Genomic DNA, 16,542 nt, shown 5'->3' on the forward strand with positions numbered 1-16,542 from the left:
CTCATATATTGCTAAATGAATTAGAATTTGAATGTATTGCTTCTTTTCTAAAAAGAAAACATCTCAGTCTCCTAATATAAGAATCTAACATTGGGCTAAATAACTTAAAGTTAACAGTTTCAAATCTCTTTTGACAATAATTATCTTTCTCCTGCTACAGTCTTGTATTTAAATTAACGACTTATCTGAAACCAAATAAGAATTTTTCAGCATATCAGACTGTCATAAGCTCCCCAATTCAGACTTCATTAAAATTCTTCAATTTCATTGATTAATCAAGAAATTCTTTTAAATTATTATTTCAACAGTCATTCTGAAACAATAGTAACCAAATTTATTTATAAAATAAAATGGAATTCATACATACTGTGAGCTACAGCCTTGGGATCTTAACGTTGATTAATGGGTTAGTTTCAACTAGACTTCTAATATTTGCAGGCTCATAAGTCAGTTTGTATTTATCCATGATAATGTGGTTTTACAGTCTTTGATGATGTTAATAAACTCCTCTACGATGTACAACGTATGTTGTCATTTATATGACATTCATTTACAAATGCATTACAGTTGTGACGAAAATAAAAAGGAAACTCCAGGATGGAATAATTACAGTACTATGAATGGGATAGATTACTACTCACCATGTAGCGGAGATGCTTAGTCACAAATAGGCAAAACAAAAAGACTCTTATTTGTTTGACCGCTATATGGTAAGTAGTAATCTATCTTCGAAGGATATCACTATTAAGACATTTGACAGTAGAGCATCGTTCTTGTAGTCAAATAGGAAGACATAATATGGTGGCATTCCATAAGTGAGCCATCTTTATGCACCTGAAGATAAATAGTACAAGATGATGATGTTAACTGTCTTTCTGTATAAATATGGATTTTAGCACTGAGTGTCTCCGAAGAGATGTTCAGCTCACCTTTGATGAAGCTCTTTCCATTCAAGCAAAGAGGATCTTCTTTTAAGGGAACTGGAATATGTCAGGAAAGAAAGGAGTTTAGAAGGAATTGACCGTGGCCTAAAGTAAGGGACCAACCACAGCATTTGCATTAACTGAAAATGGGAAACCAGAGAAAACAATTTTTGGACCAAATCATCTCCTGAATCCAGGGCTAGTAAGTTCAGTGCCTCAAGCTGTAGATCTACCCTGCAGACGTGTTCAACTACAGTTAAGTGTAATTACTGTATGTAAAAAAAGAATTAGTGGTAGAAAAGATTAATGTAAAAGACTATCGTAAAAATGGTCAGTAAGTTGTCATATTTTTCGTTGTTAACAGGCATTATGAGTGTAAACTGACACGTTCAATATTATAGTGAGAGACTGCATTTAAAATTCATTGAACAAGCAAACAATTAACCATCATCTGCGAATAACTCCAGGGAATATGACTGATAACATGAAAAACCACCGATATCTCGACAAGTAACAGTTGCTATCATTTTAGGGCCTTATCCAGTTTGTGTCTTGAAAATAACAGAGGTTTACAACATGGTGGGAGAAGCTTAACTTCTCCTTGGGCAACATGTTGAACATTATAGTCTGCATAATTAAAAGGATACAAAATCCTAATCAAAAAGGCTAGGAAGTTATCATGATTATGTATGGAACTGATATGTTGACAAACACATTTTTTAGACCATGAGTCGTTAAAACTAAGAAACAATATTACTTTTTTCCAAAGTCTAAATTGTAATACCACCGTCACTTCTATTTGAGACTGTTTCCAAACAATCTGATTGTAAATTTATGATGTTAGGTTCAAGGCTTATATCCATCATTACTTCCCTGTCAGATTCTTCTTTCTGAAGCTTTTCAGCATGCCCACACTGTAGGTGGGATGTTGTCTTTTACTTCATTGTGTATTGCCTCATGCACAAGCGATTCACTGTATGTCATATTGAATGTTTAGTTTTTTTCTCCCGCATAGCCTTAAAACACATTGCCCAAATTAATTCCATGGGACTACAAAAAACAAGCTGCAGGAGATTGGCTTGAGTCTGGTTTATACTGTGTTTAATATTTTTATTTTTAAGCCTTGAAAAATATCCACTTTTCTGGTGCCTGTACTTGATATTTTCTCTATAACAGTTGAATTATAACTGGCAATGACTGACTTCAAAGCAAGGTCAATGACTGACTTCGGAGCAAGGTATGACAAGAATTGTGAATCACATCACGAAACTGACAGCGTTCATTGCCGAATGGTAATCACTGCTGTTTTTCTTACACGTAAATACAAGTTTATTCTCAGGAATAAAACCAGAAGAATAGTCAGCATGCAGAATAATTAGCCAAGAACCTAACCATATGAGAACTTTAAAACCGCCAGTACAATCACTCATTTTCCAGCAGATCTCCTCCGGATGATTGTAACTGACCCATGTTTCATCAAGGTAATACACTGCTGAACTACCTCCTTCTCTTCTATCGTGAATCTTTATATGGGATATAGTTCGTGCTGTACTATGTTACTTCTGTGATCTGAAAACCCTCTTCTTAACATATCTGGGACAAATGTCTTTTTAAATTCTGTATCTTGATGTAGTGCTTACCATTGAAGCCTGCATAACTGAACACATTTTTGTTGTCGGGCATTCATCATTCAGTGGAGCACATCATTGTTAAAACCATCCATTTGTATTACAGGTTCCTTAATATTTCGATGCTTTCCGGGCAACATGAAACCAACTGTTTCTACGGTTCCTACAGCCCTGACAATTTAGTCACATTTAAACATTTACAAGACGTACATTCACAGCTATACTGCTCCAAGAAAAAGAAGGAAATAAAAAAATTGATAGCTGAATGAAAAATTCGGTTGTTGCGAAGTATGGCAACAGTGCAGCCTGTAGGAGTGAGATTCTCGCTCTCTAGCTGTAACTCTCTGCTAGTTGCTCGGACAGAGAATGAATGTTATTGGCTATTAGTGGCTAGTCGAGGGGGATGTGCAGAATGGCTGAAAATTGTGGGCCACCTTCTTACATGATGCGAACTTTAGTGGACAAATAAAACTCAGTTTTGCTCTTCTTTCTTCTTGGAAACTCAAAGTTAGAAAACTATCAGAACAGTACACAGCACAAAAAAAGAAGGCAACATACATTAAATTCAACTACATGTAAGAACTGAACTGCTTAAAACAAAAATAACAACTGAACCCAAGTAAAGTCAACAATATACAGTAGTTGGTTTTGGCTGAATTATGGATATGCAATATATCAATAGTTTAAATTTATTGGTAGCCCTTTCTCATCATATGACTGAAACAGATCATAAGGGTGATCAAAATGTTTCTGTTCGAAGACCATACAGTCCAGAACTGGTGTGCTACTCAGGCAAAGTTGCCGGGAATGGGGGAGGGGGTGATTGAGCCAATAGTTCCATTTAAGCTCCAAGTTCAAGATACCCGTTTTGTAAAACACTGTCTCGCGCATGAAGACCTCTTTTAACTGCCTGCGGTACATCCTCATCCAACCCGAATCATCGACCCTTCAAGCCCTTTTTTAAGGGACCACAGGCACGATAATTGCGTGGGGAGAGATCAGGACTATAGGGTAAGTGCATGAGTGTCTTCCACTTGAGTTGGCATACTTCTGAATTACATTTGTGATATGAGGACATGGCATTATCATGAAGCAGCAGCACCCCTTGCCACACCATTCCACAACTGTGATTTTTGATGGACATGCTGCCCCATACACATTCTTCATCCTCCGGTGGATGCCAAGTTAAGAATAACATCACATTGATCCTGTTGGGACACATTTGGTAATAACCTCACCATAGCTCTCATTTTCGTTTTACTGCACACGTCAGAAAGACAAGAATACCACACTAATCTCTTGCCCACATGAGTGCTCCTATGCACACACTGGAGTCTCGCTACGTTGCATATAAGCTGCAGAAACACCCTCAAACAGAAACTGTTTGATTACCCCCTATATCATTCAATTTCATTACATGGCAATTAGAAATGTGAAAAATTTAAATAAATGGTTTTTCACTGATTATTGCCTTTATCTTGGAACACTATATGCATCTAGTAAATCCTGAGTAACTATGTTTGTATGGTGCACCTGGAGTTGCAATTTTTACTATGATCTCATTAAGAATATGGTGGGTTTTCCCTCCTCATCCTGCAGCTCATGCCATCTAAACAGATCATGCTTGACACTTCACAGCAACATGGTAGTATTCCAACATCTATCCAGGATATTACATACATACTCCACAAGCCATCATACTGTACTTGACAGATGATACCTTGTACCACAGCTGATGCCGCGCAAAATAGCCGCATGGTTAGAGGCGCCATGTCACTAATCGTGCGGTCCCTCCCGCCAGAGGTTAGGGTGTGAGTGTTGTCCTTAAGCCGTCGGCACATGGACCGTGCTGTCGAACATCAACGGTGAGCGTGCTAAGTTCAACGTGCTGCTGAACGCTCAGAAACGATGCGACTTGTCCATACGGTAAGTGGGCCCCAACGTTGTACACGCGATCGCAGGGCACTCCTGCGGCAGTTGCGGGAAGTTTCTAGTTCGTAAATCACACTGTTTACTAAACGGGCGCGCGTAAAATTCCCAGGTTAGCTATATTAAAAGGAACATTTCCTCCATTGTCCATGAAAAGGAAAGTACCATGTCCAATCAATAAGGACACAGGCTTATAAAAGTTCCATTAAAAACTGTGCAATACAAATTTGCAATACTTCTTCACATAAGATAAACCTTATTTCATCATTCCCATATTTTAGTACAACTCTAAGGTCAGTCTTACTTGCTCACTGTTCCTACCCAGTACCAGAATCTTTGCAACATGTGAATTACGAAGCGTAAAAGAAAAAGGAGCAAAATAGCTTTACACAAGTAGCACTAGGTGTCCTGTAGATCAAGCCAATCGAACACCCAAAGAAAGGTGAACTTAATTTACATAACATAAAAAATTATAGTATATACTTATATTAAACTAATAATAAAGTAACAGAACCTAATAAAAACGCAAATGTTAGGAAAAAAAAATTGCGTACTGGCGAGTCGCGGACCACCACCCAAACATTAAAATTCCATGATTCCGTGACGCTACTCACCACGCTATATCAACATTTTAAAATCAATTGCCATTCCTAGGATCTAACCAATTGTAGTACTTGCTGAAATTTTTAATCGTAATTATGTTACCAACTGAAATTTAATTATAACAAATTGTACCAAGAACAATGCGTTTTGGGTTCATCCTCAGTGTGTTGCTGCCTTCAAATAGCATACTCTCATAATACGCAAATTACAATAATTCTTTTGCCACGAATATGATTTTCTCATTATTTTATTGTGACGGATCACACAGTTAACAACGGGTTTTCCAGTGATTTTCAATTTGCTGGTGCTCAGAAATGGCATATATACGTGTAGGCCTGAAATGAAAGGCAATATGGCGCCTCACAACTTTGTGCTGAATGAAGATGGGGTGCATGTGAGGTAGGTGGCGTTGTGCCATCTCATTGGTCAATACTCAGACGCATGCTCAGAATATCTGACATGCTAGATATTGCTCTGCTCATTCAGAAAGACTCCCGAACATGCTATTCCACGCTATGCGTCAGAAACCGGCATGCTCAACAACCGGATGCACGGTCCGTGTGCCAACGGCTTTAGCGTTATACACACACACACACACACACACACACACACACACACACACACACACACAGCTGGTAGTTCCGTTCCGTGATCCGGTCACAAATGGAATGAGGGGAAACCAGTTGTCTACATGCCTCTGTACGAGCCCTAATTTCTCTTATTTTGTCTTCAGAAAAAAGCTTTCCTGATTGGCAGGCTAGTAAAGAAGAACTGAAAAAGTGAGGAAGACTAAATGTGCAAATAAATACTGAATCCAAAGAGACCAAAACTAGGTAATGGTGTATTGAAATGTATTCAAGGACACTGTCAAATTGACACTATTATTTCAGAAATGATTCAAATACATGCTAGTAAGCTAGCAGTACAGTGGAACTTAACAGGCTTTAAGGGTTGAGTTTGTTGGTGCTACAGGTTTATGAAGCATCATGGACTTAACATGTGAACCAGAATCAAAATATCTCAGAAAAATGCCACAAGTGTATGATGAGAAAATATTATGTTTCCATCACTTAATTATTCAACACTGAAAGAAAATAAGTGTGGAACTAAGCCAAATAGCGAATATGGACGAAACTCCTCTGACAGTTAATGTGCCGAGTAGAAGAACTGTTGCCATGAAAGATGCAGGAACTGTAACTATAAAAACAAGTGTACGTGAAGAAATGCACTATACTGTTGTCCTTTCATTTGTGCTGACAGTACTAAACTTAATCCAGAGATAAATTTCAAGTGCGAAACAATGTCGAAGCCTTCTGAAATACTGCCAGGTGGTGTTCTCGTACACGACAAGGGTTGGATGGACGAGGATGGTATGAAATTGGTTTAGTAGTCATTTGAAGCCGGCCGGTGTGGCGGAGTGGTTTCTAGGCACTTCAGTCTGGAACTGCGTGACCGCTACAGTCGCAGGTTCGAATCCTGGCCTGGGCACAGATGTGTGTGATGTCCTTAGGTTAGTTAGGTTTAAGTACAGTTGTTCTAAGTTCTAGGGGACTGATGACCTCAGATTTTAAGTCCCTTAGTGCTCAGAGCCATTTGAAACATTCTGTGAAGGAGAAATTGAGACAAGTAAATATGGAGCTGACTTCAAAATTGCAGCCTCTTGATGTCTCAATAAGTAAACCATTTAAATTGTATATGAGAGAGAAATGGATGACAGATGAAACCCTACACGAATTCATGCCAAAGGGAGCTTTGAAACAACCTACACTCTAACAAGAGTGTCAGTGGATAAAACAGTCTAGAGTGAAAGAAGACATTATTATTAAATCTTTCAAGAAGTGCAGCATAAGTAATGCTGTCAATGGCAGTGAAGAACATGTTACATATGAAGATAACATCGATGATGATGTAGAGGAGGAGGAGGAGGAAGAAGAAGAAGAAGAAAGTTCAGGTGATGATTTTCAGGGATTTTTGAGTCGCTTTGGTTTTATAAACTAAGAATTTTTTTTTAGTCTGGCTTTGTAATCTAACAATGAAAATGGTAAAAATGTTATTTTTAGAAAATTGCTTAAAAATTAAGATGCATCTTGCAGCCCGTAGCGTCTTATAGTTCGTAAAATACTGTACATGTTGCCCAGTGCTTGGGACATGCAGTTCGTTTGTGCTGAATGGGCATGAAGGCTATTGCTGTTCTGATAGGGACTGTTGTTGTCGCAACTGATGGTTACCTCTATAATGCTGAGATGTGTGCTGAACATCTTACAGCAGGGTTCCTTCGACCTACTGTTCGGCTGTACATTCCAAACCCTCCTTGTGCTACAAATGCCAGTGTTTCGGCCATGCGGTCATGGGTTGTGGAGGTGAAGTGATCTGCGGAAAAGCCTCCCATGACGCTGGGACTGACTGTCCGTCTCTGGCGATCTGCATCAACTGCTCTGAGAACCACCCAGTCTGGACCCCAGACTGCCCTATTTTTGCCAAAGAGCCCAAAATACAGGAGATAAAAGTGACCAAGTGGATCCCCTATGCTGAAGCCAAAAAAGAATATAAGGTGACAAAACCCCCTGTCTTTGCCACCTCATATTATTCCAGGGTGCAGAAACCTATTCCCAAGTTCGACACAGACAACACCTAGTGCGCCTGTATCCACTACAAGCACCTGTACTTGCCTGTGTACATGTCAAGGGAAAAAGAGTAAGGACAAAGCATCCAGGCAACTGGATTGACCAACAACCAGTTACACAGAGAGCATCCATAAGGTACAAGAAAAGCGGAGTGCCTCTCAATGCCCCCTTTCCTTCTCATCCTCGAAGGGACAGGGTGCAGGGTAAGGCTCACGGCATTCGGGTCAAAAGCTGTCCCAAGCGCCGTCAGACATCTTTCTTTCCAGTCTGACTGATGAGGAGGATATCATGTAGTTAGATGCCGTGGATCCAGGCAGCCCCTCCACCCCCCATCACTCTTAAAGTGCTTCACCTCCCCAGTGCAAAGGTAGGGGTAAATTAAAACTGCATCAGCGACATGGCTTCCGTACTAGAGTGGAACATGAATGGGTTCAGAGCTCGTGGAGGAACTGAAACTCCTAGAACAGGCATGTCCCTTGTGCTTTTGTTTACAAGAAACACATTTTAAAGGTACAGATGTCGCTGTGCTGCAGGTATATGCGCTATACCGCAAGGATAACCTATCAGGGGAAAGGGCCAAAGGAGGTGTCGCAGTGTTTGTCACTGATATGCACAACTCCTCTGTTCTCCCCTTGGCTACTGACCTGCAAGCAGTTGCAGTTCAAATTCATGTATGTTGAAGGATCTCTGTTTGGTCACTGTATTTACCTCTGAGGCTCTCATAGATCTTATCGCATATCCTGCAACCATTCCTCCTCCTGGGAGACTTCAGTGCCGATCATGTCCTGTGGGGCTCGATCAATTCCTGCCATCCGGATCAGGTTTTGGAGGACCTCATGATGTCTCGCGAGCTGTGGATCCTCAGCACGGATACTCACACATTTCTCTACTGCTACTGGGTCATTCTCAGCCATCGACCTCTCTTTCTGTTCTCCCTCCCACGCCGACTCTGTTCAGTGGGAGGTCATTGACAACCTTCATTCCAGTGACCACTTCCCAATCTGCCTTCACTTACTGAATGGCTCATCACCTGAAGTTACACCTCCAAAATGGATGGTCAGTAGGGCTAACTGGAAGTGTTTCAGCCTGCTGGCTGTGTTCGAACAGTGCGACAGCATCCAAGGATGGGTGGACCACATCACACAAGTGATCCATTGTGCCGCTGACTTCTCCATCCCACAGTCCTCAGGTCATCTTAGGATGTGACCAGCACCTTGGTGGACAGATGAATGAGTGCCATTCCGCGATCCTGGAGAGGCGTGTAGCGCTTCGACATTTTAAATGCCGACCAACAGCAGACAACCTTAGGGCGTTTCAAGTCGTGAGGACAAAGGCTCGACGTGTCATTAGGGAGAGTAAGAAAAGGTCATGGCAAACGTTCCTGGACTCTATCAATCGTTACACTTCTATAAAAGTATGGGAGGCCATCCGGAGAAAATCCTGTAAACACAGCCGTTTACCAATAGCAGCAGTGCTGAAACGGGTGCCTCCAAACAACACCCAGAGACGTTGTGTAGCAACCAAAACCAACTGCCTTGGGCTGCGGATCAGAGCCGCCAGGCGGGGAAGCTGCCGGCAGTGGAGCACGCACCACCGGGTAAACACAGGACGAGTCGGACAACAGACCAACGACAACTGACAACAAATGACCACAACCGACTGTGAGCGACACAACAAGGAAGAGATAAACAACGGAGGCTTGTGGAAACCACAACACCGAACACCAAATGTAAATCCACTGGAACCAGAGCCAGGCAAATGTCAACAACGAGCAATGACCAGAACACAGTACCGCCGAGATAGAAACGAAATCCAGAGCGAGTATCAGACTGCCTGGACTAGGGCAGAGCGGGTCCCTATATACAAAACCAGAGGGAGCGGCTATTGGCCGCTGTCTGCACGTGGCGTAGTGATGGCGCCCTCGCTGCGCGGAATAGCTGCTGCGGAGGCGGAGCCCTCTATGGGCTGACCACGTCCATTTGTCCTGGCGCGTGTTCGACTTCCGGGGCGGAAGGTACTAGATCTCCCCCCCCCCCCCCCCCCCCCCTTCCCCAAAATTGGTGCATAGGGGCGGAAATGCCCCGGACGATGCCGTGGCGGGCAGAACGAGGGCACGGGTTGTGTGACGTCCGGAGGGACCACTAGGTAAGGGGAGGGCAGACTGTCTGCGGCATCCATCAAGGTGTCACCAGAGGGCAGGGGGTTAGAGGGCGTCTCTATACCCCGGCGAGGCGGAAGGGGTGTCGGCAGAGCCGGCGAGGAGACGGAGGTTGAAGGGAAGGGCTCCACCTCGAGGGACGTGTCTGCACCAGGAAGCAGGGAAGGCGGTGGGGGAGGAATCCAGGCAGGGGCCCGAGGGCGGAGTTGGTTATGGTGGCGACACTCAAGCCCTCTGTGTGTCTGTATGGTCGTCACTCGCCGCCCATGAGCCGCCGTCACCGTAGCGGGCGTCCAACTGTCCACGAGCCACGATGCCATTTGGGATCCACGTACAGCATTTGCTGGAGTCACTCAGTGTGGAGCCAGTACGACCCCAAATCCAGCATTTTAACTGCTTGCCACCTTAGTTACTGGAGAGGCCCAGAGTAATTCTAGATTTGGTGTGGTACAGGAGAGTTAGCACTCCTGCTTCCATTTTTCTCTGATATTTTATCGTAGTACCATTACCATGTAGCTCTTTTTATGGACGGGTCTAAGCTGGGAGACTCTGTTGGTTGTTCTGTCGTTTTCCCAGATCTTGTCCTCAAGGTCAGACTGCCTCCAGAATTTACCGTCTTCGACGCAGAATTGTATGCAATGTTGCGAACACTGGAGCAGATGAGATGTTTTCCTGGTGTTACATTTCTCGTCTGCTCGGATTCTCTGAGCGCCCTTTACTCTCTCCGTCGTTTATAAGCAGCAGACACAGTAATCCAGAATATGCAGGATGCCCTCCCACAAAAACAACAACAACAACTGGGGAAGGTGGCGTCTTTCTGCTGGGTACCTGGGCACATTGGAACTGCGGGGAATGAAAGGGTGGATCGAGCAGCCAAGGAGGCAGGTTGTGATCCTCTGGTATTTTGGTGTGCTTTTCCCCTGCATAATGATATCACTTTCTTGTTGAGGTCTAGTCATGTGTCGATGGGAAGAAGAGTGGCTGGCAGTGAGCGATAACAAGCTCCGTGTCATCAAGCCCGCAACTTGGCCATGGAGTATTTCTTCCAGCCACATTGGCGGGACGAGGTCCTTCTTACTCGTCTTCACATAGGCCACAACACTATGACACATGGATTCCTACTCTGGCGAGAGGACTCTCCAGTGTGTGGTGTTGTGGTGTGCAGATCACAGTGCACCACATTTTATTGAACTGCATTTTATTTGCCAACCAGCGGACTGCTTCGGATTTGCTGCCTGATTTATGTAATGATAAAATGAATGTGGTTAGGGTTTTAAAGTTTTGTCAACTGTCCAATATTTTTAACAAGATTTTAGGGAGATATTCTTAATGCGTCAAAGGGTGGCTGGCTCATCCTAGATTTTTGTAAGTGGTCAGCCAGTCACATTTCCCTGTCCTTTTCTTTTAGTTCTTCTGTTTTTTTGCTTTCTCTGTGTTTTAATTTCTTATTTAGCTCTCTTCCCTCCTAATTGGTTTTAGTGCATGTGATACAGAGTGACTGTGGCCATTTCGAGTGCATGCATGTACAACACTTTTAGTTCATCTCCACATTTGTTTGTTTTTATAAGTGTAAGGGCACTGATGACCTTGCCATTGGACACCCATCAGATCCAAATGTGCACCCCCCCCCCCCCCCCCCCCCCACACACACACACACACACACACACACACACACACACACACACACACACACACACACACACGCGCGCGCGGTTTGAAAACACACTTGGTTACATTCAACACGACTCTACATGAGTATAGGCGTTAGCACAGTCTTAAAGTGCAGAATATCATCACACCTTGTAATACATAGTTGTAGTCTCTTAGTAGTGGTACAGGATATTGGTCGGGCACTGTGCTTACGTTCGGCACATAATAATCTCCGCACAGGCATCAGGCCCCACCTTTTCGTGGCACCAGATGTAACGCAGGGGACCACGTACTTTTCGATGGTCTAATAATGTCCTCTCACAGCCTGGTGTTGAATTCAGCTATTGTGATTGCAAGATGGTCCGGTGCTAAATGTCTAGTTCGCCACGACATTGGTGGTCCATCCATCTTCTTCATGTGATACATTGTATTGCGTTGAATCTGTCTAGGTGCACAGGTGGCCTAGTCAAATTTGGAAACAGCTTTAACAGCAAAGCTTATTCGTCCTCAGGTACTCGAATGAGCTTTGCATTGTGGATGGTTGCACTATGATGAAAACCAGTGTCAGTTTCAACAGTAACACTGTCCACTAATCAGGCGTTCTGGCAAGAACTTGTAATGTACCAAGAGATCTTCACCGATGATCATTTCCATGACATCTGCAACAGTGAAATTCCACGTGAGCGGATGACATAGACCTATGTTCGGCTCCATTCGCTGGATTCCACAGACCGCAATAGTCAAACTATTGGCAGCAGTTGGTGGCCTACAGCAATGCAATGAATATTGTGGCAGGATGCTGAGGTCCGAACCAGTGTCTACGAAAAACTTTAGGCCAGAACCTCTGTCACTGATGAACAGGCGTCTTGGTGGTCACGGGCAATCGGTTGTGGCTATGAGTGACTGCGGTGGCATTTGGATGGAAGCTTGGTGATGTACATTTTTGTGCATAGTTGCCAAATCTGCAATGGTACCAACATACAGGCTGCTCACCTTGCAAAGATGTAGCGTTACTCAACGACTGCCTCCTCGACTGTCTGCGTTCTCTTCTGCTTCTGTTGTTTCTGGCACTGCCTTGTGACAACAATGCACTGAACTGTGTGCATGGTGAGTAATTTTGCTGCGAGCAAGTCGTAATAGGTGCGCATGACCATAACTGAGGCTGTTGTACTGCTGCTTTGTACCATGACCTCACTGATCGAGGCAGATGTGATAGCTTCCTTTATGTGGTCTGCCAATTCTGCCATGAATCCAGTAGCTTGTTAGTTTGTGATGCCACAATTGCTTCAATTTGCCATGGTAATCTACTGCTCCCCAGTGTGCGCAGTAAGTTATCTGATAGGTGAGGGTGTCCACTTAATTGCACAGATGCTTCAGTTAGTGTGACAGCTTACAATCATCGATATCTTCTTGTGTAAGAACTTAGCGGGTTCTATCTTCCTGTGTAGCAGCAACTCTCCATATTAGTTCTGTCTTGAGTGTCGCGTTGGGGTGCACTGATGATGTCTCGCTCCTCAGCCGTGAAACAGTGGTCCTACTGATTCACAGCGAGTGTGAACTCCTTGGTATCGGCCATAATTTCAGCACAACAAAAATTGGCTTCCACCTGTGTGAACCATTATACCGCATTATCGGCCCAAACCGGCAGCAAGCGGACCACTAGGCATCATATGGTGCGCTCTTCAGATGTCTCCTGAGCTCAGTAGAAAACACGGCTGTAGTTCAGTTCCTTCAACTTGAGGATCACATTGGGATCACCACTTGTCAGGATTAGTGTAATTAAAACTGATTGACACGTCACTGCTCTGCACTAGCACATAAAGTTATTTTGTTAGATGCATGAATAATACAATAGCTTAAGTAAATCACATACAAAAAAACCATGAACATTAATTATTTGTGAAATCAGCATGTAAATTAAATAAGGAGGCAAATGTACTTTGAAATAGCAACAAAATTCTTCTTTAAGCATTTGAAATTTATTTGAGTATAAATTTAAATGTATTTGTTATTTTATTCATGGCTGTAATTTTCAGCAACTGTAGTATTTTTTTTTTGTCCTGGATAAAATTCAGTGATCAGTTGCAAATAAATCTTATTATGGTGTACTGGTTTTGAAAAATTAATCTGTGATCTTCAGAAGCCTAGAAAAATTGGATATTATAAATCTTTAAACCATGGCCATATGTTTATGTGAAGTATAAAAAGTACCTTACAGACCCGTACTTAGTAGTGGTTTAGCAGGTATCAAGATCTTCATAGAAGCATAATGCCATGGTATGTGTAGCAATTTACGTATTGTAAATAATTATTTTAAACAATGACACAATTTACAGTTACTGAATCACATCTATGTATCTGCTGTGTTAGCAGCAAGGAACATATATAAAAAATATAACCAGGGTACAGCCGGCCGCGGTGGTCTCGCGGTTCTAGGCGCGCAGTCCGGAACCGCGCGACTGCTGCGGTCGCAGGTTCGAATCCTGCCTCGGGCATGGATGTGTGTGATGTCCTTAGGTTAGTTAGGTTTAATTAGTTCCAAGTTCTAGGGGACTGATGACCACAGCTGTTAAGTCCCATAGTGCTCAGAGCCATTTTTTTTAACCAGGGTACATAAAGTTTTATTCAGGGTGGTGCTGATAAAGGTAGCCCATGTAAGCATAAATCACATGCAGTGAAACTGCTGAAATGAATGTACCATTTCTTTTTACTGTGAAAAATACAGTGAAAAATAAGTTTCTAGAAGATGTTCAAAGTGACCTCCTGCAACATCAGTACACAGCTGCGCACGACTAAGCATATTCAGATACACCTGGCATAAATTTCAGATATATATGACAACAACTTCATGCCTTATGTCTTTCAGTTCCTGTATTGTGAGTGAATTTGTTTCATAGACGCTTGCTTGCAAAGTGTCCCCACAGGAGAAAACCCCATGTTTTAGATCTGGTGAACATGGTGGCCATAAATGCTTGCTGACAGTTCATTCCTCAGTGAAGTCATCGTGGTCTCATTCCAGGGATACCTTAGACATGTGATATGTTGCTCCAGCTTGCTGGAAGAAGCAGTATTGGCTTTCATTTTCAGAGAGTTGCACAAAATGTATCAAAAAATTCTGTATTTGCAACTGTGTTGAGTGTAGTGTCAAAAAATATCAGTTCGATGATGTGCGTTCCTGTTGCACTGCACCAAATGCCGATTTTTTGATCACGGAGTGGTTGCCGACATAGAATATGTTAAGGTTCTACGTTGCCCATTACCTCATGTTCTGCGAATTCACATGACTGGAAAGATGAAATAGTGCTCCATCATTTACGATGTGATGAAAAGTCTTACAGACCATCGTTGATGTTACTCAGAAGCCACATACAGTAATCTACACATTTCTGACTGCCATCCTCCCACATTCGCTGCACAACTGTCAACAATACACCTTCAAATTAAGACTTTTCTATATCCATTGGCAACTCCTCCTACTTAACATGCACCTATTGGGCCAATTTACATGTAGACTTTTTTGGGTTCTGAATAATTGTTTGGAGAATGTCTGAAATAATTCTGGTGTGTGAATTGAAGGAATTCTTTGTCGTTTTGCATAGATCTGTAGGTGTGTCAGTTTTTATGCAAACTGTATTGCTCTCTTTGCTGATAATCCTCTATCTGGATACTTTACCCCCAAAATTTCATGAGTTTCCTAAACTGAACCTTTTTACACCTATACTTTCACAATTTAAATTCTTTCCTGTATCGAGAAAGTAATTTTGCAGGCCAGAAAGGGGAATGTCTAACTTCACTGATGAAATAAACTGAAATACCAACAAGAGTGCTAACAACTGATTATTGCATAAAACTGTCCATTGTTATAGCTGTTAACTCTATTTCGGAAGTTGAAATATTGCATTGCCATTCAGAGAGGAGAAGGGCTACTTTTAACTGTGCCACTCTGTATAATATATTTGAAAGATCATGACACCCAATTCTACTATATGAAAGGAATGGCCTAATTCATATTTTATAAATGTCTGTAATACATTTTATACTTCACATAAATGTGTAGGCTAGGTCTAAACATTTGTATCATCATCACTAATTTTATAGGCTTTTGAAGATTACAAATTAAACTTTTGAAACCAGTAAAGCATTATAAAATTTGTTTGCCACTGATGATCAAATTTTATCCTGGAAAAATGTATTATCTGTGTTACATACCCCGTTTCTGGTAGTGACACTGTAATAAGTTCATTAGTAGTATTTTCTAATCCCCCTTATGTTGTTATAGGTGCGTGAACTATGGAACGTTTTGCGCAGTTTGTGTCTTGGCTTAGAATTGAAGCTTCCTGCAGTCGGAGGTAATTTTAATTAGGTATTTTGTAGACTTTGTATTATGTACCTTTAGAAGCTGAAATATGGGGTATATTTTCTCAGCTTATAAAACCAGTGATTAGTTCTATGAATACCATTCGAGTACTGTTGTTTATTTCGTATGAGGTACGAATACAGCTCTTCAACTGGAAACTCAACAATGTAAGTAAAAACTGGTAATTGTATATGGTTCACGGTAAGGCCACAAATCAGAAAGCATAGTAAAATGAATCAATTTTTTTTTAGTTGAGAAGCAATGTGGCAGCTTTAAAATAGTGACATCCCAAAACATTTCTTATGTTCTGCTAGAGCTTAGACATGCAATTCATCCCAACATAAAATTAGTAGTGTGTGTTGAAATTATTTAAAAAAAATGTAAACTCTGAATTTCTTTCTATAATTATATGCTGACAAAAATCCTATGTGGAATACATTTGAGGAATACAGGCAACCACTCACTGGACAGATGTGGTATTGAGCAGTGGATAAGCACATAAACAAGAAGTTTAATGTTAGATCACCTCTGAAGCATCTGTTTTGGGTTCTTCAGCTCTTAGATAAATAAGTGTGTGTTGCAGTGAAATTTTGTTGAATTAAAAGATCCCATCTAGACAATGTTGTAAATCACCCGTCTTACTTTCATGCCCAAATTTCCTTTATTTCAG

The 16,542-nt window shown here is 41.9% G+C and overlaps 1 protein-coding gene across 4 annotated transcripts in view; it reads left to right on the forward strand.

The window, feature by feature from the left end:
- The window catches only part of LOC124612731 (tubulin epsilon and delta complex protein 1-like), a 145,550-nt gene that overhangs the window by 35,812 nt on the left and 93,196 nt on the right, over positions 1-16,542 (forward strand). For 3 of the 4 annotated variants that reach the window (XR_006979567.1, XM_047141102.1, XM_047141103.1), the window contains exon 2: positions 15,795-15,864. The exons of the other annotated variant lie outside the window; for it this stretch is intronic. Coding sequence is in view for 2 of the 3 variants with exons in the window: in XM_047141102.1 (XP_046997058.1) it covers positions 15,795-15,864 (70 nt within the window). In the remaining variant the exon portion in view is untranslated. The remainder of the gene's footprint in view (positions 1-15,794; positions 15,865-16,542) is intronic. 4 annotated transcript variants of the gene reach the window in all.

This window comes from Schistocerca americana, chromosome 4 (assembly GCF_021461395.2).
Source record: "Schistocerca americana isolate TAMUIC-IGC-003095 chromosome 4, iqSchAmer2.1, whole genome shotgun sequence".
In the NCBI taxonomy this organism is placed as follows: domain Eukaryota; kingdom Metazoa; phylum Arthropoda; class Insecta; order Orthoptera; family Acrididae; genus Schistocerca; species Schistocerca americana.